General features: G+C 44.6%; 1 protein-coding gene across 4 annotated transcripts in view; it reads right to left on the reverse strand.

The window, feature by feature from the left end:
* rapgef6 (Rap guanine nucleotide exchange factor (GEF) 6) overlaps positions 1-20,382 on the reverse strand; it is a 91,069-nt gene that overhangs the window by 50,199 nt on the left and 20,488 nt on the right. For 2 of the 4 annotated variants that reach the window (XM_084474747.1, XM_084474746.1), the window contains exons 4-6: positions 20,267-20,350; positions 12,187-12,256; positions 8,891-9,037 (exon numbers count right to left, since the gene is read on the reverse strand). In XM_084474747.1, coding sequence (XP_084330873.1) covers positions 8,891-9,037; positions 12,187-12,256; positions 20,267-20,350 — 301 coding nt within the window. Of the gene's footprint in view, positions 1-8,890; positions 9,038-12,186; positions 12,257-17,838; positions 17,905-20,266; positions 20,351-20,382 lie in introns of those variants that run through there. The other 2 variants (XM_084474748.1, XM_084474749.1) reach the window with 2 other exon arrangements.

Here is a 20,382-nt window from a genome sequence, read left to right on the forward strand (position 1 = left end):
CTCGTTCTACCTCAGACTAAATCAAACAAATAGATCAATAAAAACAAAAAAGCCCAAAAAATATAATTCCTCAAAATAAACCCATCCCCCAAAGTGGAGGCTGTGAGGTGGTCCTCCGTTTTCTGGTCTAATTCTGATGAGCCTTGGTTGGACTTGAGAAAGGAAATTTCCCTCCGCACAACACCAGCTCCTATGAATCCTCAATGTTGTCGCACGGCCGACAGCAGCGGGTTCACGGTGTATTCAGTCAGTGCAGACAGAAACCCTCCGGCAGTGGGGGGGGGGGGGGGGGGGGGGTGGAGGCATCCGGGCTGCCCGCGCAGAGAGAGGGGCTCCGGGCGTCAGACGGAACCAGCCTCCTCCCGGCCGTTACATCCAGTGTGTTGACAAGCTGACAGTCCAGGTCTGGGTGAGGGGGTCTCTCACAAGGGAGCGCCGCCACGCGCAACTCAAGTTGGGCTGACCTGCCGGCCACAGGTAGACCCGGAGCTCTTCCTCGCCCAGTGAGTGGAAAGTGATCACCAACGTCTGATCTGGTGAACTACTTTAATCTCTCTCCATATAAATAATCAAAAAGGTTCCCGCAGAGATGAAGTAGATCCGGAGAAACAAATCAAAAGACAAAAGGCCTGTGTCAACAAAACCCCAGGGGAATTCCTCCTCCTCAGGCTTGAAGTCACCCTGTGCCCTCCCTGGATCCCATCTCCCCCAAGTGTGGAACACTCCCGTCCGTCCGTTTGTCCGACAGCCCGTCCGTCTCTCAGCAACTCTCTTCCTCTTTTTCCACTTTAGCCATCTCCCGAGGTGGCATGCACGCGTGCATTAAATATCCAGAGAAATTCCGACACTGCAGGTGCTGGAATAGGAACCACAGGAGCAGGTGTGCAGGATGGGCGAGAGGGGAGGAGGGCGGTGAAGCTGCCCTTGCTCTGCTATCCCGAGGATAAGCTTTCCTCCCAGCGTTGCACTTTCCTTCTCTTCCTCCACCGATTGGCTGTTTTGCCACAAAGAGCCAGCCCTCTAATGTGAGGAGGAAGACAGAGCGTGCGTGTGAGAGAGAGAGAGAGAGAGAGAGAGAGGGGAGAGGAGAGGGGAGAGAGAGAGGGAGAGCAATAGGGAGAGGGAGGGTGGAGATCCCAGCTGAAAAAGAATGACATCACCTGTGCAGCGAGCGAAAAGCAAGCAGGGAGGGGCCGGGAGGAGAGCAGAGCAGAGAGGAGGGAGGGCTGTGAAAGAAGATGGATGGAGGGAGGGTGCCAGGGGAGAGCTATGGAAACTGCATTAGATGGATGTGGACGAGGGGAGATTGAGATGGAGACAGAAGGGAAAGAAAGGGAAAGTGGGAGGCAGCACCTCTATTGATCCGGCTGTAACATAAAACTGAATGTATGGAGGCAACCCTGGTGACTTCCCCCATTCGTTCTCTGTAGACACAGAGCTTTCATAATAATAGAGGTGAATTAGGGTGGGAGTGCATAAATAATACAACCCCCCCCTCCCCACCCCAAACTAGTACAGTAGAAAATAACACAAAAAGCATCCCGTTTGATTCACAATAGGGATGGGGGAGGGGGGGCACATTGTGCATGAGGCTGATCCAGGCACGCTTGTTACTAGGGCTGTCAAGTTCAGGTCGGTTGGTCAATATGCACTTGTTCGACCAATTTGTCATTGTTCGGACAAGCACTGGTGTTCCCAGTAAAAAAATCTTCTTAGGCCATTCTTTTAGAGGGACATATGCAGACCGATGTTTTATTTTTGAGTGATAGGCTATATTGTGTTAGATATAACATTTATTATGGAAATAATATTCAAGGCACTGTAGTTTTGGTTATAATAATTGTATGGTTTTATAGACTATACGATTTAGAAGAACAGTGGTCAAAACACCGTGTTTTTCATAACTTTGAACTCGCCCAACTTAAGTACGACTGCTAGCCTACTTACTGAATATTTACTTGCTATAAAAACTGATCGACACCATGTCAAAAAAGCGTGTTAGCAGTCTAAAAACGGTAGACAGTATCGGTGATGCTCCGGCAACGTTTGTGTTTCACGTCCAATCGGCTTGGAGTACGAACGTGTCAGACTTAGCACCTTGGCACACCTCGCAGTGCCATCCATTGGGAGCGTTTACGTTAAACACACGTCTTGCGACAAGACACTTACGTGATATTTAGGATACAAGTGGTTGATTAAGCCAATCTAGATTTTTTTTTATTTGTATTTTCCCCCCATCGACCAATCGACTGGTTGAGTCGAATTTCAGTCTACGAAGATTTCCTTTGGTTGACTACAGCCCTACTTGTTACAGCGTGTTACAAATCACCGCACAGAGACACCGTTAGCACTGTGGCACTTAATGACATGCTATTTAAAGCCATTAGCCAAACGGCGAGCAGGCCGGGGGCTAGCAGCAGCCAACTCTGGCTAAGTAGCCTCGTGTTAGCTCAGTGCGGCGGGGGGAAGCCGAGGGGTGGGGCCGTTTTGGGCATTCATCACGGTTATTACATTTCATGAATGCTCGCGTAGAGAACATTTAGCGTCTCAAGGAACACGGTGCATGCTTATATGTCATGGAGGACCAAGCAACCGGTTGTGTGTATGACTCGAATCCCCGCCTTTCAAATGTATTATGCATGTCAGATCAATAACTGCACTCAACTTACAGAATTCTCCTCCGAAAACATTTTTTGCCAGATTTTTGATGGCTCGACCAACATGCTGAAGTAGGTAATGGGATTAGTTTCAGCAATCACCAAAAATCGATCTTGGTCTTAATCGCCTTCCTTCACCACTGTAAAGCTGCATATTGTTTGGGAAGTGATGACAGAGACAGAGGGAGCGAAAGATGGCAAGGTGTTTCCTTCCTCAAAATAAGCCAAGCAGACTTGCCAGCTCCAATTTGCCAGGTAATCTGGAAGGGAGGGTATCTTAGTTTTACCCTCTCTCTCTCTGATTACTATTTCCTTGTCCACGCATGCACTCGCTCGCACACACACACTGGTGCGCCTACCATATGCTATTTTGGGTTCACTCCCTTTTCTTTTGATCCGTTATCTCCTAATATCATGCCCTGACTTGCTCTGTTAATACTTACTCCCTCAAATTATCTCCCTCTCTTCATATGCACACTTCTTTGTGCACACATGCACATCTCCATGCATGTGAACACACGCACATTTAGCTGGCAGCAAGCAGCAATGGATCGTAACTGTAAAAAAATTGATTATTATGCTACTCTTTTAATCTCACCCCAATTTCTTGGCTCTCACGTTTCCATGAGGTGCAGCCAATGTATACTGTGTGTGTGTGTGTGTTTGTGTGTGTGTGCCTTCATGCGTGTGTGTCTCTCACTGTGTGATTCCTTAATGAGAGGAGGCTGGTTTTCCCTCTCAGAGTGCGTCTACCCTTAGCCCCACCACTACCCCCACACCACTGCCCTCCCACCCTCCTGTGTGGGTAGCAATGACATCATCCTTTTACTGCACAGCCAATCAGATTGGAGCACATGGAGCCTTGCCTTCATAGCGAAGCGCTGTGTACACAAGGAGGGAGGGAGAGAGCGAGGGAGGGACAGGGAGTGTGTGTGATAGAGAGAACGAGATGAGAGGGGGAGGGAGAGGGATACATGGCGAGAAATATCTGGAGAAATAGGGCATCCCCACAATATATATGTGTGTGCATATAAAATAGCAGTGAGTAGCAAGGAAAGCACAAATTCAGTTGGTTGTTGTGAGATATCAGATTCGACATCTGACAATGGTTAGGGCTCTGGCGGTCAGGAGGAGTCCGTCTGTCTGCATCTTCTGAGAACTGTCTTGTCACATATCCGCTGTTCTGCTTACCTTTCCGACTGTTAACCGTGACTGTATGTCTTTTGTCTGTCTGCATGCAAGCTCGGAAAAAAAAGAACCAAAGAGGAAGCACATCCTGTGTGTGTGTGTGTGTGTGTGTGTGTGTGTGTGTGTGTGTGTGTGTGTGTGTGTGTGTGTGTGTGTGTGTGTGTGTGTGCGCGTGCGTGTGTGTGTGTGTGGGGGGGGGGGGGGGGGGGGGGGGGGCACACACACTTAAACAGTGTTACTGTATGTTGTTCCTATGTCATGGTCTACAGTGAGCTCTGAATGACAGCCAAGCTAGTGACTGCTTCACAGAAGTCTGGGATTGAGTGGAAGGAGAAGGGGGTTGGTTTGGTTTGCGTGTAGGTGATCTCCTTAAAGCGGAAACGTGTAGCTGGGTTGGGTTGTTTTTTGCCGTCTACTGTGCGAATGGAGATTGGACTGCTGGAATGCTTTCAGGATATAGGGGTGAATCTATGTGGATGTATACTTGCATGGTGCGCATGAGATCAACTCGAACCAACACAGGGATATAAACGCATATAGGAGTCTCTCAGAGCAAGAGAGAACAATAGATACAAATAGTGATGGATAGGGAGAGAGAGTGAAAGAGAGTGAGATGATAAACAAGGACAAATGAGGGCCAAGTGAGGGGAGGAAAGAACAAAGGAAAGATGAAGTGAAGTTATGGCTTGCCTACATTTCATAAACCAAAGTGATTTTATATATCATACCTAGGTTTTCTAATGGATTTTCTACCCACAGCATAGCAGGAAACTCATTCAGGAGTGTCAAAAGCTTCAAATATACTTTAACAAGCCTTTATACCAGGGGACAGCAAGGCCAATTGTTTACCCTTAAGTTAGAGGCCAGAACATAAATTGACGCAAAATTGAAAAAGGAATATTTAATTTGAGTTAGTTTAGGTACACAACAAATGATAAATTCATTTTTGCATCAAAAATAGACTAGAGATTTGTGCTCCATATGCTTTGCTACGTTAAAACAACATTAATCTAGTTAATTTTCGTGAAGCGCTTCAAATATGTGGCACAATTCACAAACAGTTGTGTGCTCCTAACAAATTAATTAGACCTGCTTCCTTGTGGAGAAACGACAAGGAAAACTCATCAATGCACTTAGCCTAACACAAACACAACAGACTCAAAACTATATGGTCCATATAATCTCTCCTAACCATTTCACAGACCACCGTGCTGGTGACTTTATTAGACCTCATCCAGACCTCATTTCGTAACCGCGCTGATTTCAGTTAGAGTTTCGAATTATTCTCTTTTTTCCACCAGCTATTGAGTTTAAGAAGGAAAAATGTTGTCAATCTAACTTCCAACTGAAATAACAGTGGTTAGAAACTCTATTAAAGCCTTTATATGGAAAACACAACAGCAAACCGGAGGATTATAGATGTGGCTTACTTTATTTACTTTATAGTTCAAGCGTGCCTGTGTGTGTGTGCCTGTGTGTGTGTGTGTGTGTGTGTGTGTGTGTGTGTGTGTGTGTGTGTGTGTGTGTGTGTGTGTGTGTGACGCGTATTTGTGTGGGATGCGTATGTGTGTAGGACGTGTTTGTGTGAGGGGCCGTACGCGTGCAATACAGGAGGAATCGTCTGAAAAATGCGATACAATTGTAAAAGATACGAGAGGGGAAACAAAGAGAGGAAGGACAGAAGACATGAGGGGACAGAGAGGGGGGGAGGGGAGGACAAGGGCTAGAGGAAACCATCTTGAGGGATAAAGAGATGCATGATGGAATGAGAGGAGCAGAGACAGAAACGAAGGTCAGGAGAGACGTGGAGGGAGATACAGGGAAAGAACGAGAGTGGATGAGGAGGCGGAGAGGAGAAGTGGGGGGAGGGGTGGGTCAGGGAGGTTGCCAGTTTAGTGCTGCTGATGTAATCCCTAAAATTAGCAGCACTCCGGAGGAAGCAGCAACAACAACTGCAGAAGATAGTGGAGCGGTGTACTGCACAAGCATGCTGGAGCGCACGCACACACAACGCATACACCTTTAGCTGGGAAAGACAAATGATTGTACTACACAATAAAATGTCCCACTACAGGGCTTGGCGGTTAAGGTTACAAGGTGGCGACAATTTGAGAAATTGTCAACAGATTCTTGCCGTTTGGTTGCCATCAGTTGTCTACCTCTACATCTCTCTGGATTTCTATCTCTCTCACTGAGGCTCTCATGGGACCCAGCTTGCAACACCTGTGCGGTGATAGAATGGGATCAAATGACGGCGCAGATGTCCCAAGGGCTTCGTGGCCATGTTCACATGGCAGGAGGGAGTCGAGCCAGGACCGTCCAATTTGGAGACACATGTGCGCACGTACACGGCACACAAACTAAATGAAGAATGTGGTGACAGAAATGGAACATGAAAACTGGCTCCAATGTCAAGACGTCCGATGTCCTGATGTCACCGGACAGTGGTGACGTCATGCTGTCAGCTCACGGTGGTGACATCGTGCTGTCACCTCACCGTGGAGACATCCAAGTAGAAGGGCTGATCGGTGATGAGGGAGGAGTAGCGGTTCCGCGGTTCCAGGGGCAGGACTTGGGTAGAGGTGGGGCTGCATTGTCTCTACAACAGAGACAACGCAGCAATATCAACATGAGTAGTTCTAACTGGAGAGACGGTGAAATCCGCGAGCTGCTGATCATGTGAAAGAATGTGATGCAGTCGCATTAAATGAAGACGCGGAAAGATGGTGCGATCTATGAGAAAGACGCAGAGGAACTGTCCTTACGAGGCTTTTGTCGGGATAAAAATCAAGTCAGCAAAATAAAGAATATGTTGGCGTTTTTACACCTCTAAATAGTTAAGCGCATTTGTAGCATACACTCAGATGTATACTGATTCTTGCATGCGAGTATCGTAAAAAAATAAAAACATTCGTAGTATGCTAATTATTCTAAAGAGGTCTACTCTCTGTGCGTAGCCCCGCCTTCTCCAGTGAACCAAGAAAGCCGGCTCCGTGACAATGGGGGATTTACCCTCTCGGTTTCACACAGGCAAGACAGTGAAATTGCCAGGCATGCCAAGCCGTGACCGAAACGGCTTGGCAGTGTAAAAATGCCTACAGTTGCAACCCCTAGTCTGTACCACTGCAGAACTGGTTGATTAAGGACCTTAAAAGCACAGCAGGGGACGGGGAAGACCGGTCCATCCAAATAAGCCACAGTGTGTAAATGCAAAGAACACACACTTGATCTCCTTCCTCAAGCATTATACAACAGACTGAATTGAGGAAGAGGCTGCATCAGTCAAGGGTCAGTGTAGGAAATAACTGGATGGTTATCAAGAAAGCTCTCAATTCTGGATCAGAATCCTATCAGCCACCAAACACACCGTATATTAAACAAAGAAAATAACATGCTGAATCAAACTATTGATGGCGAATCAATACAGTATTATCTTAAAAGACTTCATAAGGACACTGTAGGATTCAGGCTCGTCGCTCAGTGGATTGGTGATTTAATGTGAAATACAAGGTGATCATACCAGCTGTATAGTTACGTTCATGCTATCCCACTGTAACCAGCACTGTCTGGGATGCAAAATCTGCACATGCGATTCTGCATGTAACTAGCGTGCTGCAGATAAGGACACAAGCTTGTGTAAGTGGAGGGGGACTAGGCAGACAGACTATGTATTGCACTACAGCAGGAAGCTAGCTAGCTGGCTGACCACAGGCTGTTCGTTAGTGACTGAGCTTCCGTCCGCTGTGTCTTATCCTCGCTTTGTGCTCAATCTACACATCAAAAACACAATTCCTAAGAAATCACATGCGTGTCTGTCTGTTTGGTTGAAGGCCAATATAACTCTGCCTTCAGTGTATAACGTCACCTAATGTATTGTCTGGCACCAGTGCTTCTTGAAAAGTCCACTTCTTCTCAGAACACCATAAGAACTACATCCACACTATGTTGTTTTAGTAAACAACAGTCTGCTTTAATTGAACTTTGATGTGTGCGTGTCAAAAGATGAGAAGTTTTTCCTAAGACCATTTTTCTATAGAACAGGTGTCCATTTCAGACATTACTAACACACACACGCGCACACACACACACACACACACACACACACACACAACTGCTAAAGAGGTAAACCCCCCTTAACCAGAAACATGAAAATAAGGGACAGAACTGAGACAGAAAGCAAGAAACAGAGAGCAAGAGAGCAGAGAGCGAGAGAGCAGGAGAGAGAGAGAGAGAGAGAGCAGAAGACAGAGCGAGAGCGAGACTAATCACTGAGTGAAGGTCATCTGAGGTCAATCTGGAGATGAGAATAACGAATGAGAGAAAGTGGGAGAGTGGGAATACCAGATGTATAATGAGGTAAAATAATACGTTGAGATTATAATAGAGAAAGTGACTTAAGACAGGGTATAAATCTGGTGTATCTAGAAGTGAAATAAATAAATAAAAAGGAATATTGAAGAGAGAACTTTAACAAAGGGAAGTTGTAGGATAAAATGGGTGGACTGTCAATGTAAGCCCCATGTAACACTCTAGGGCGAGGAGAATGGGTGTAATCCAAGTGTTCCGCGCCGAGTTGTGGAAAGTGTGTGTGTCTGTGTTCGAATGTGGCAACTGGTGATAAGTACAAACTGTAACTGAAACACAGATCCTATCAGTGACACACACACACACACACACACACACCCCCCCCCCCCCCAATGGCACTTTCCAGATGACTCACATGTAAAGTATTGTATATATTTTCCCCCCACTAAACATGAAAATTAAAGACCAAAAGACCTCAATGTATGCCATCATACATGGGGAAATATTGCATTTTTAACTGAAGTTAAACAGATTTGCCTCCTGTGTGTCAGTTATGTCTTTCAGCTAGTGTTATGACCCATTACTAAAAGCCTTGTTCGAGCAAAAAAAGGAAACTGTTAGCATGAGTTACTCAAATAACACGCACGTGTCGCAAATCGCACGTGTTGGCATCACACGCCAACCTTATGGTTTGTTAAGCGAAAAAACAACTCCTTTGTCATAGAAAGCTGCAGGCTTACCGTGTTGTAGCACGGGGCTGGCTCCTGTCCGTCTGTGATGAGTTCCCTCTCTCCCCGGGGGTTGACCCTCCTGAAGCGCCGCCGGGACGTCCTCTGGGAGCCGTCCCTGTGCAGGGCCCCCTCGTCGCCCTCGCTGCCGTTATCCACCTGCAACACACAAGGGCCACGCTCCTGAGAACCGCTTGCGTCCTGTGAACCCCGCGTCCGGGAGTCCACGGCGGAGGGCCGCCTCAAGCAGCTCTTGAGCTCCACGGGTTTTTCCGAGTGCCTGCGGGGACGTCGCTCCGAGCTGTGGCGCGTGGCCTCGGGGCCGTTTTGCTCCGGACGGCCCGGCGGGCTCTGGTCCGTGGGGTCTGGCTCGGGGTCAGCGGGTTCTGCGTTCAGGCCGGGCTCGCCGGTGCCGGCGGGGTCCTGGTTGAACATCCAGCTCTTCCAGAGCAGCGAGACGCGGTGCCAGCGCAGGGTGCTCATCCTGACCCGGGGTGGGGGAGTCAGGATTTCCAGGCATACATATGGACCGCAATTGCATCAATGACAGATTTTAATTCCAGAAGAAGGAGGACTGTTCGAACGGCTCAAATTAAGAAAAATAAGGAAATAAAATATCCCCCCAAAAAATCCAAAAAGCCCCCCAAAAAACAGGAACCTATAACCTTGAAACTATTTTTTTTAGAAAGTTAAAATAAAGCCAATGATACAAGGGCTGTGTGCATTCCCCTTCGCTCTCAGAAACAAAACTAACTGGTTTCCTTTCTAGCGCGCATGTGCCCAGACGTCAGGGCTTCTCATGTTGTGCGCGCGCACGCACACACGCACACGCACACACTCTTTCCCTCCCTCTCTTTGTGTAACACACACACACAAGCCACAGTTTCCTGCAGGAAACCGTAAATACACAAATATCCTCTCCACACACACAGAGGCCAAAAAAAAGCACAGCACACAGATTCCGTCCATACAATTTGTCCCCCCCAAGTCACGGTAGCGCCTGTTGCTGCCCGAGGAATGTGTTTTCTCTCTGCCGTTGCATAAGGGCCAGTTCTTCTCTATGGAACTCGCCATGTTTACAATGAAGGCACACATCCAAATCGCTGCCATTTGGATTCCTACATCATCATCGGTTGTCATCATCTGTCTTTCTTAATAGATCATTTGTTATTTGGTTTTTGCTTTCTTAACTTTGTTTTTGTAACCCTTTTTTTCAAGCATTTTCATTCCCTGAATTTATTGTAACATTTCAGATGCCAGATCTTGAACAGTGACATCCATGCGAGAAATATTATGTTACTTATATCTATAAACGTCAGTGTTATTGGACGTAAGCCGTCCTTATCTAAGGACGGCCATGTTCCAACCATTCAACATGAATGAGAAGATGACCCTCCCTAGATCGGTCACATGTTTAGATTAGCTAATGAACATGATATTGACATGTTCATGCTTATTTGCATACACCAACTTTGGTCCAAAAAGCTGCAACCTTTGAGAAAGTGAGAATCTCTCACTTCAGTCCTCCATTAAAATGTTTCAAATGTTTCTTTGACTTGGTTTGAGGGCGTGGCTTGTTGCATGTTTGAGGTACTACAGAGAGACTACACCAAAAGGCACCTTGCTCCATCTGTGCTGCAGTGCCACATTATGTGCTAGACCAGTTGCATTCCATCCAGGCTCACATATTTCAGATTCAAGTCCCACATGTGAACCTGGTAAACAAGACAAGACTACAATCTATTGGTTAGTTCTCTCATACAATTGGTGTATTCTCCAGGCGAAGAAAAATAAAATGTTGGCATTTCTTGGCCGTGGCACTATCTTTTTTTCTCATGTATACAATTAATTGATAGCAGTTGCCCAAAACGTGTTTTTGTGTAATTTAGCTAAATCGGATAGACCGGACAACGACGTTGTTATCAATGCAGGCTAAAGTGATAATGCATATGGTCATGTTATGGGCATATTTATGGTTATGCATTATGAATGTGTTCAGACACTGGGGTTAAAGGTGATGTAGGTAAGAGTCAAGAGATTTGGTTTGAGTTTGGTTTTTCTAGTGATTTTGAGGTTTGAAAGTCATTTGTGGTAAATAGCCACCCATCAGTGAGTGAAATGTGCAGACACACAAAATCAGACACAGGCAGACCCTCTCTTACACATATGTGCACTGACTTTATACCCATGTGCGTCATTAAAGATCTGATCATGTAATGATCTCATCTCATCTCATTTGTTCTTCTAATAGAAGCCAAGTAGAAGGATCCCTGGGGCCTTCAGCCACTCACTCGTTGTCTCATTTAATCCCCTGCTTACTCATCCATAACTTAACTACATGATGGCTGGGATTGGAATTGGCAGGGACCATAAGATACGCAACGATTTTTGAGTGCCGAGACGATCTGTGTTGCGTTTTGGTAAATATTGCGAACACTTTTACAATTGAATATTTTGTCTGGCTTAGCATTGGGGTTTGGATTCTACTTAAATAAATGTGGCCGAACACAACAGAACATAGTTCGCTAATTGAACATTGGCGACACTCCAGTGCCCTCTTTAGGATGGTACCATTATATTGCTTCCACCTTTGTTTTGAGTCAACCTGACCATTCAAGTAGGGGGGAAGCAAAGAATCCCAATTTGCAGATGAATCGATTTTTTCCCCCATCCCTTCCTGTACCCACCCCCAATACTGTAGTTGGTAGTGGCTTGTGCTGCAGTAACTTCAGTGACAAACACAAGTCACAAATTTGACACCCATATTAAGGTATTACGGAAATGACAGTGCTGTTATTTAGTATTGATTACTAATGGATACAGATATATAAAAGGCCAGCACCAGTGTTATTTGTGTTATTTTAATTAGCGGGCTAAACGGTGCTCCTTTTACCAATGATACAATGTTATTGCATTCAATTGTATGATTAAAAGCTGAATTGGACCTTAATCGGATTGGTCATGCTGAAATGTCTGGCATCGTCTCAACCCTACTACCAACAGAGTTACACAAGAGCAGGGATGGGCCTGACAAAATATAGAGAGGATTCAATCTCTTTGGTGAGGTCTCAAATAACTTGAGAACCATTGTGCCATCGAGACATCCTTTGGGAGCTGATGGGAAAGAAGGAAGTGCTGCCTTGTTGAAGAGAAGAGCGAAACACAGGAGGAGGGACCCAATGATGAACGTGTGTGTGTGTGTGTGTGTGTGTGTGTGTGTGTGTGTGTGTGTGTGTGTGTGTGTGTGTGTGTGTGTGTGTGTGTGTGTGTGTGTGTGTGTGTGTGTGTGATATGAAGACATTGCTCACCACAATCATTTCTGACGGTTCCAAAGTGATGCATTCACAGCCTCGCCTCCCTCCAAACTGTCTGCCAAAACTAGGGGGAGAAAACAAAGACGTTAACAGTAAGAAGGTAGCCATAACTCACCCATATGATCACAAGCAGCAATACACTACAACCCCATCCTACTTTATTGTGGACACATTGTAATCTTCATGGGATATTCTCTGAGTTATTTACTTAACTCTGTCTGCACAGTGTATAACAGTCACGATGATTGGCCTATTTAACAGTAGCATTTACACTTCCTCACAGCTCACACCTTATATTGTCCAAGGTTGGCAATTTTAAAATACTCCATTACATTTGTGATTGTGTGGACATCAGTCACCAATTTATCATTGTAAAGATATGTAATTCAACTCTAGTTGTTAAACTAGTCAAATAAATTGACCATGGGAAAGTTCCAGTGTGTACAATTGAGGTGGCAACTAGCGGTGGGGGGGCATGCAGAGTGCAACCAACGGAATCCCCCCCTCGACCCTCCCTTTACAGCGGCTGCGGTGGGCTGTACTGGCCTGCATTGTGTAAGGTGCCAGTAGGTACTTCACAAAATGATGTCCTCATCTACGACAGCATCAGGGAGTCATTTGTCAAGTAAGGAGGTTTTTTGATAGATTGATGAAATTTAGTTATTAAGTATTTGTTAGATGTGTTTTTTTTTCGCCAATAAAATCATTCAAACTTATGGAGTTGAATGGGACTCGACACAACACTGATTTCGTTTTTTTTGCGAAAAGGGGAAAATCTTTTTTTCTTGGAAAAGGCACTCAGACATCACGAAAAGAACGTCACCTGTGTTCGCAGCAGAGGGGAACGTTCACATACCACATTGGGTAGAAAAACTTTTTACCCTTTTTTCTACAATCACATAGCTTAGCTGGAGGTATACCTGTGACGTCACGTTATTTGTGAGATTCCTGTCAAACAAAGACAGGTTTTTCACCTTAAAAAGGGCCGTGCGTTCAAGGCAATGTTGGGAAATAGAGTCGCACAGTGGCTGGTCTCGTCCTGTTGTACTGGTTCCCAACCCTGATGGCATTATTCAGTTCTGTGTTGACTAGGGGTGTAACGATACACAAAAGTCACGATTCGGTACATCCCTCGGTTTTTAAGTCACTGTTCAGTATGTTTTTCGGTACAGCAGGGTTAAAATTATATTTTTATTAAACTTTTTTTTTAGTTGATTTGATTTATTAAATTGAGGATAAAAACAATAATGTTTAGGACTTATTTCTATTCTGGTCCTCAACACCAAACATCAGGACAAGACAAGACACTCACAGAGTATGTGATAATCAATTAAAAAATATATAAACTTTTTTTTTTTTTTTTTCGGTACGCACCGAAATGAAACGTGCATCGAACAATTTGACCCATACCGAAAAATGTCGGTACTAATACACGTATCGTTACACCCCTGGTGTTGACCACCGCAAGGTAAATGGTGTCTCAAAGTCTGATGCGTATCCAATGCCACAGGTCGATGAACTCCGACATCAGTTAGACATGCCAATTTTTTTTTTCCAACACTGGATTTAGCCAATTTTTTTATACTGGCCGACTGCCTTATCTCCAGTCAAAGGACAAACCGGCCTTATGGACAGAGTGCTGCGTCCGCGTGCAGAGTATGCTGCTGCACACATTGATGAGGTCGTTATTCATAGTGACACCTGGCAGCAGCATAATGCAGCCGGTCGGGGGGAGGGACGATACTCGAGTCAGTGAGGCGGGCAGTGCTCGCGGCCCACCCAATGAAGTGTGTGAATGGACGGAGTGAGGGATGGTGTTGGGGTACAGCTTAGGTAGCGGGAAGGTGCGCCTACAGGTGGAAAATACAGAGGCATTCGCAGCCCATCCGAGACCAAACAGCAGGCGAGGGCACTCCTGGGAATAGCTGGCTGCTATATGCGGTTCATCACCGCCTTCTCTGAGCTAACCAGCCCCATGACCGACCTCATCCCAAAGGGTGCTTGAGATTCTGTCCAGTGGACCAAGTCGCTCTTAGACATCCCTTACTTCAAGCCTCCTTTTGCCTTGCAGACCGACACATGGAACAGGGGCCTGGGGGACGCTTTGCCCCGGGGAGGTGGAGAGCATGGGATATAAGAGAGAGGAGGGTCTGCACACTGTTATTTTGCTCCAGAAGTAGATTTATTTATAAACAGGCAACGTTTCGATCACTAGAGATCGTCATCAGGCATTGAGAACTATGGGACAATGGGGATATGTGACTCTCCCCCACAGTGAGACTGGGGCCCCGTCCACACGGGCAAAAACAATCAGTTTTCCCTTAATGCGTTTCAGGAATATCTCTGTAAAGACGGACTCGTGCGAAAACGCATCGAGCTGTAGAAACGCTCTAGTACATATTCAAGGCGACTGTGTGGCGCTGGTTCTCCACAAAAAAAAGTGGAGCGCATCAAACCTGTGCGCATGAAGCACATGGGCGCTGTATATAAACATACAGTCGGGGAGGAGACAGCAGTTGTTAAACCTTTTAGATTGAGCAGAAAAACTTTTTAATGTACAGTTAGTAATTAAATGTACCAAGGGGCTGTATTTAAAGCTACAAAAATAATACAAATCAAATAAATGAATAAAAAAATCAACGCAACTCTCACGTCCCCAGCTGGTGGGGGGGCAATGACGTCATTGTTTGCATTTCAGGTGTCCACACAAATCCTAACACGAAACCGCATAGGTCTGTTTTTATCTGAATCCACCCTCGGAGGTGGTTTCAGAAAAGTGTGTTTTAGTGCACCGGATCCGCCGGATCCGTCTGGACGGTCGGCCTAAACACACAAGACTTATGCGGTTTCACCAAAAAATCGACTGTGTGGATGGGGCCTGGGTTTGACAGGTGAACCACACAGCTGTGGTAGCAAGGTGTCGCCAGAGCAGTATTGTAGTGTGTATTTATATATGTGAATAAAGGACTGTCTGCCAACCTCCTGCCTTCGCCTTCCTTATAACCCGGTAGTAGCACCGACATTGCCATAGTCTGCAACTATTTTTTCATACTTAACAATCAACAAATATGTAAAAGCTGAGCTGCTGGTGATGTCAATGTAGCATGTCAGACATTGTCTAGCCTAAAATGCAATGTGACTACTTAGACAAGTCATGCTGGGTTTAAATACCTAATGTATATGGTCCAAGCCTGAGATAGTTTCCACCAATCTACACATATGGTAAATCAGTTTAACATTCAATACAGTCTATATTAATTCAGTTTAACCTGTATAATATATAGTTTACGTTAATTCTGTTTAACCTGTATAATATACAGTCTAAAATACAGGTTAAACTGAATCAACATAGACTGTATACAATACAGGTTAAACTGTATTAACATAGACTGTTGCGTTCATTATTGTAAAACTTCAAACGTGGGAGAACTCCGCCTACCCAGGCCAGCCAGTAGCCGTTGGCAGACAAACCTATTTACGTCTCAACAACAATGAAACTCCCGTTTAATGTTGGTTTCCTTCTTTATAACTATTCTGTTGTGCAAACAATACATTCAAACTGCCGTCTTTGGTGGTGGGCTGAGCAAAAGGCAATGCCAACACAGGGAGGATTATGAAGAAATGATGCCTGTTCATCAGCTACAAACAAACTACAGCTCCAGGATAACTGGTCTAGGCTAAGGCTGTGTGCCAGAGTACCCACAGAAAGGTGCGCTAGTCTTGTCTCAGGTAGAGCCCTCAGAACGGAGGTCAGGCAGAGTCTGACAGCTCTATCTGTGCTCCACTGAGGCGAAACGAGGTCCTGACCGGCAGAGCTTACCGGGTCTGTCTGTCCGACTGAGAGTGTGCGTGTGTCAAGCTTCTTTGAAAAATGTGAGATGGACAGTGTGAGAAAAAGATGTACTCCTTTAATTTAATTTCTCACATCAAATATTGCATATACAATATGTGCATTCCCTCACAATGGTTTCTCTTTTAGTTTATGTTTCTTGAAATATAGAAGCATCACAATTAATTAAGATGTCCCCCACACTGCCTTCTCACACGTGTATACAACCAGGCCCCCCACACACACGGACACACACACACACACACACATGGACACACACACACACACACCAGCAGGTGATACCAACATCCCACCCACAGTGTCCTGATAGCAAACAGCAGCAGACCAGGAGAAGGGACTCTGACAGCTGTAAAACTAGGGGCAATAAACGTTGACAGCCGGTGTAGAAGTCCAAGCCACACACAAGCACGTACGTAGGTAAACATGCCCATGGAAATAACAAGCTGCTGTTCATAGCCACAATACACTAGTGGTGGACAACAACTAATGGAGGAAGAGCATTTGCAGAATGATGGATGTCCACCCCCCCCATTTCAAATTCTTGAAAATGCTCCCACATCAGAAAATACTTTAAACCAGAGTGTACTAAGCCACTTGATCCACTGAAAGGGGAGTGGTCTAGCTCATCTATCTTCTAATAGAAGAGATTCATGCTTTCAACACTGGAATCTCAGAGGATCCAGAGAAAAGCTGATGTTAAACTGATGATAAACTGTCTGATTATGTTTGACGATGGGTTACCACAGGTGTGTCATGAATGTAGACATCTTAAACTATTTCAATGACACACCCAATTGAGTCAAACCCATACTGGATCTGGATATCTATGTATACCATTACTTCACTGATAATTCCTCTGTGGACACAAATACAAAGTTACAATTCACACAATACAATTCTGAGTGAGTTCCATTTCAGTTCCATTTCTTCACTGTGGCGGATCTGGCCAGCCTACAGCCTACTGGCAAGCAAATGAAAACACCCAGTGAATGGTCTATTTAAATGAACCATATTTTCTTATAGTCTTTATGAAGGAAACTTTGAGTCCTTATCGCTACATATCCTCCTGAGACGCACTTCAGGGATAAAAAATGAAAAAGGTAATTCAGTCAATTAAATTAAAACAAGCCAAAAAGGTGCAGTACTAAAAGAAGACAAAACGCAAAAAAGCGCTCAAACTACCAGGGATGATTAGCATTGTCATAACATAGCATAAAAATAAATAATGGTGTCACTACTGCGAATATGGGAAACGTACATTTCTCTAACTGTAGACAGAAACCGTTCTCCATGATTAAAATAAAGAAAATCAAAATCCCTTTTCTTCACGCATGGTTTGACCCTCAGTGTTTTTTGTTATTGGATGTTTGTTCTAAAGAAAGCGTTTTGCTGAGATTTTGTTCAGACCATCAGGGCAGATAGGAAGCCCAAGGACTGGGTGACGTGTTAGCGCTCGGATATTTGCAGACTTTAACGCTACGCTGACTTTCCATTGGGGGAAAGATTCCTGGCTCACACAAGTCAACAGAAGCATAAACTTAAAACAGTGGCGACCCGCATTGAGCTAAATAAACGAGAAAAAAAGAGAAAGAGTGAGAAAATGAAAAGCAGAGAAAGGAGTGAGCATTCAAAACACGTCTGAATGACTGAAACTATTCTTACAACAAGGGCCGCTCTAACCTTCCCATTTCCCACTAGACAACGTCAACCCACTTCAGACAAAGGAATACGTGTCGGTAAATCCAGCGAATGTCGAGCAAAAAGAATAAAGAGTTAGCAGCACTGTCAACACTGACCAGGAAGAACGGCTTTAGAGGATCCAGGCGGTGACTTTCCTTTGGCGGGACATGGAGCAGCCAGCCTGTTGTTATTGTTATTATCCAAACAACGTTTAGTGGCAGTACTCCTGGTTCTACTCCAAAGGGCACTGGGGTCTAGAGTGTCCGTCGTTCTCCGGAGTCCTCAGAAGTTCACAGAGTTGGCCAGTGGTAGGGTTTTTACTTTGGGAGATTATTTCACGAAGGGAGGAGAATGTGTGTTGTCTCTCTCCCGCCCTGTTCTGCTACTATGTTCACTGGCTCCAGGCTGTGTGCGCGTGTGTGTGTCTTGCTCATTTCCTGCCTTAATGTGCTCCTGTAAACACATGGCCAGGCAGCTATGTGTCCTGCAAGGGGTTCCACATTCCACACACAGACACCTCCCCCAGTTAGCTCCATGTGCTGTGACCCACAAAGCCCCCTGTGGCTACTTTAACTTGCGCACTCATTATACATAAATGTAAACACAGACACAATTGAATGAACATACACTGAATGTACATGTACATCTAAATCACACAAAAACACTAAAGAGCTCGCTCACACACACACACACACACACACACGCACGCACACGCACTTCTGATAATGAAATTCTAGCCGCTGATCAGCCTTGCTTTTATTTTGATGCACTTGAGCTCCTCCTGCGCCTAGTGCCAAGTATGTCAAGTATGTCATCATAGTGGGGACACATTTTGTAATAACATTTCAAAAGGAATTCCATGAAGAGGAAAAAAACAGAAGGGTGGCAAGCCAACCGGTTCCTTGAAAATAATAAAAATGATTCCACGAGAGGTCACCACCGTCCGACAGCACCCAGCTACAACGATCAGCACAGCTCAGAGCCGCAGAACGCCACGCAGTGTACTCTCATCATTATTATACAACCTTACAAGACCCGGACATCTATATAAAGACTGCATTCTTTATGAATGACCACATAAATAACCTTGGGTCATGTTTGTAAGTAACGCAGTGGCTGGTTTCCATGACGTTTTCATGGTTGAATAGTCAGGGGGTTGGTATGAACGTGTGATTGATTATTCGATGTGTGTCGACATCCACAAAGGCAGCCATGGATCATAGGCAAGAAATCCCATCCCATCCCATCTTCAACGCTAAATATATTACTCTAAGAGAGAAAGATTGAGTTTATTCAGGTATTAATACTCGTGAATGTCTCTGGCTCTATGTACAGTATGCCATCATACTTGAAATCCCCTAGTCTCTAGTGGAATTATAGGTGGCATGTCTTAATCCACCGTGTTGGCAAACAGGGTAGAAGCTTTTCCCTGCGGCTTCTGTCACTTAAATAAATGTCACCATGCTTGATTGGGTCGGTCCCTGATCTTTGTTTACTTTGAGAGTTGCAACTTGAGATGCGATTGCATGGAACGATTACTTTGTCTCATATCTCCCACACTGGAAACGATTGTTGTAGGAAATTACCCCAGAAATGTCTTGCGGTATCTACTGTATAGCCAACATATTATTCGTTAATTAATTTGAATTACTGTTATTGTTAACATTTTGGCTAGAGTTCTCATCAGCTTGATTCTTTATGATTTGTTTGTTCTATATATATATATATATATATATATATATATGAGCATAATTTAAACAGTTATGAAGGTTTAATAGAAGCGCACTGCAGTGATGTTAGTTTCACGATTTTCAAAAGAGCGGCAACAAGTCAGATCATAAAACCCAAAACCCTTGTTATTTTTTTTAAATTAATTTAAGCAATACTTTTCTTTTTATTCAGTGCCTGAGGCTTCTATAAACCAAAGCATGTTTGTAAAGTTGTCTGATTCATTTCTGAATTTTGTTTGATATTTGAATAGCAGTCAGAAATGGGTTTTTGTTGTGTGTTAAAAAAAAACATTGGGATCTTTCAACCTAGACCTATTTTCCAATAATTTAGGTTCCAAAAGACTAATGCTGACAATGTGCTTTTAGATTGGTCCAGTATTCCAATCTAAAGGACTCCTACAGAGAAATAGAACTTGGTTCTTTACCTTTCGTTCAATCACAAGTCTCTCTCAAGGAAAACTCTTCCTTGAGGACGTACATTGACCGGGCGCTAATGCCCCAAAGGATAACAACCCAGGGAACACGGGGTGTAATTGTCTGTATTTGTCCCTTAAACAAAACATGATGGAAAAAAGGGTCTAGGTTGAAAATCAAGAATCTTTTCTTTCACTGCATCTTGCGGAAATGCAGTTTGATTTGGCAAGGACACCATCACTATGTCATATAACACATATATGCTTATATCTGTGTTAGGCATATATTATAATATGATTATTATTTTCTAGTACAACATTGGGTTTTAAAAAATGCTTGTGCGTGCTTGTGTTGATATGAGCATACGTGTAGATGATGAGAGTGTGTGCGTGTGACCTACCAGCACCTGGCAAGGTACATGTGCTCCTTGACAAACACCGACCCAGACAGCAGGATGTACCAGCAGGTTGCCAGACTGTCGGGGCTAAACAGAGGAAACACATTGAAGGTGAAACT

The sequence above is a fragment of the Micromesistius poutassou genome (assembly GCF_964030765.1).
Source record: "Micromesistius poutassou genome assembly, chromosome: 10".
Classification (NCBI taxonomy): domain Eukaryota; kingdom Metazoa; phylum Chordata; class Actinopteri; order Gadiformes; family Gadidae; genus Micromesistius; species Micromesistius poutassou.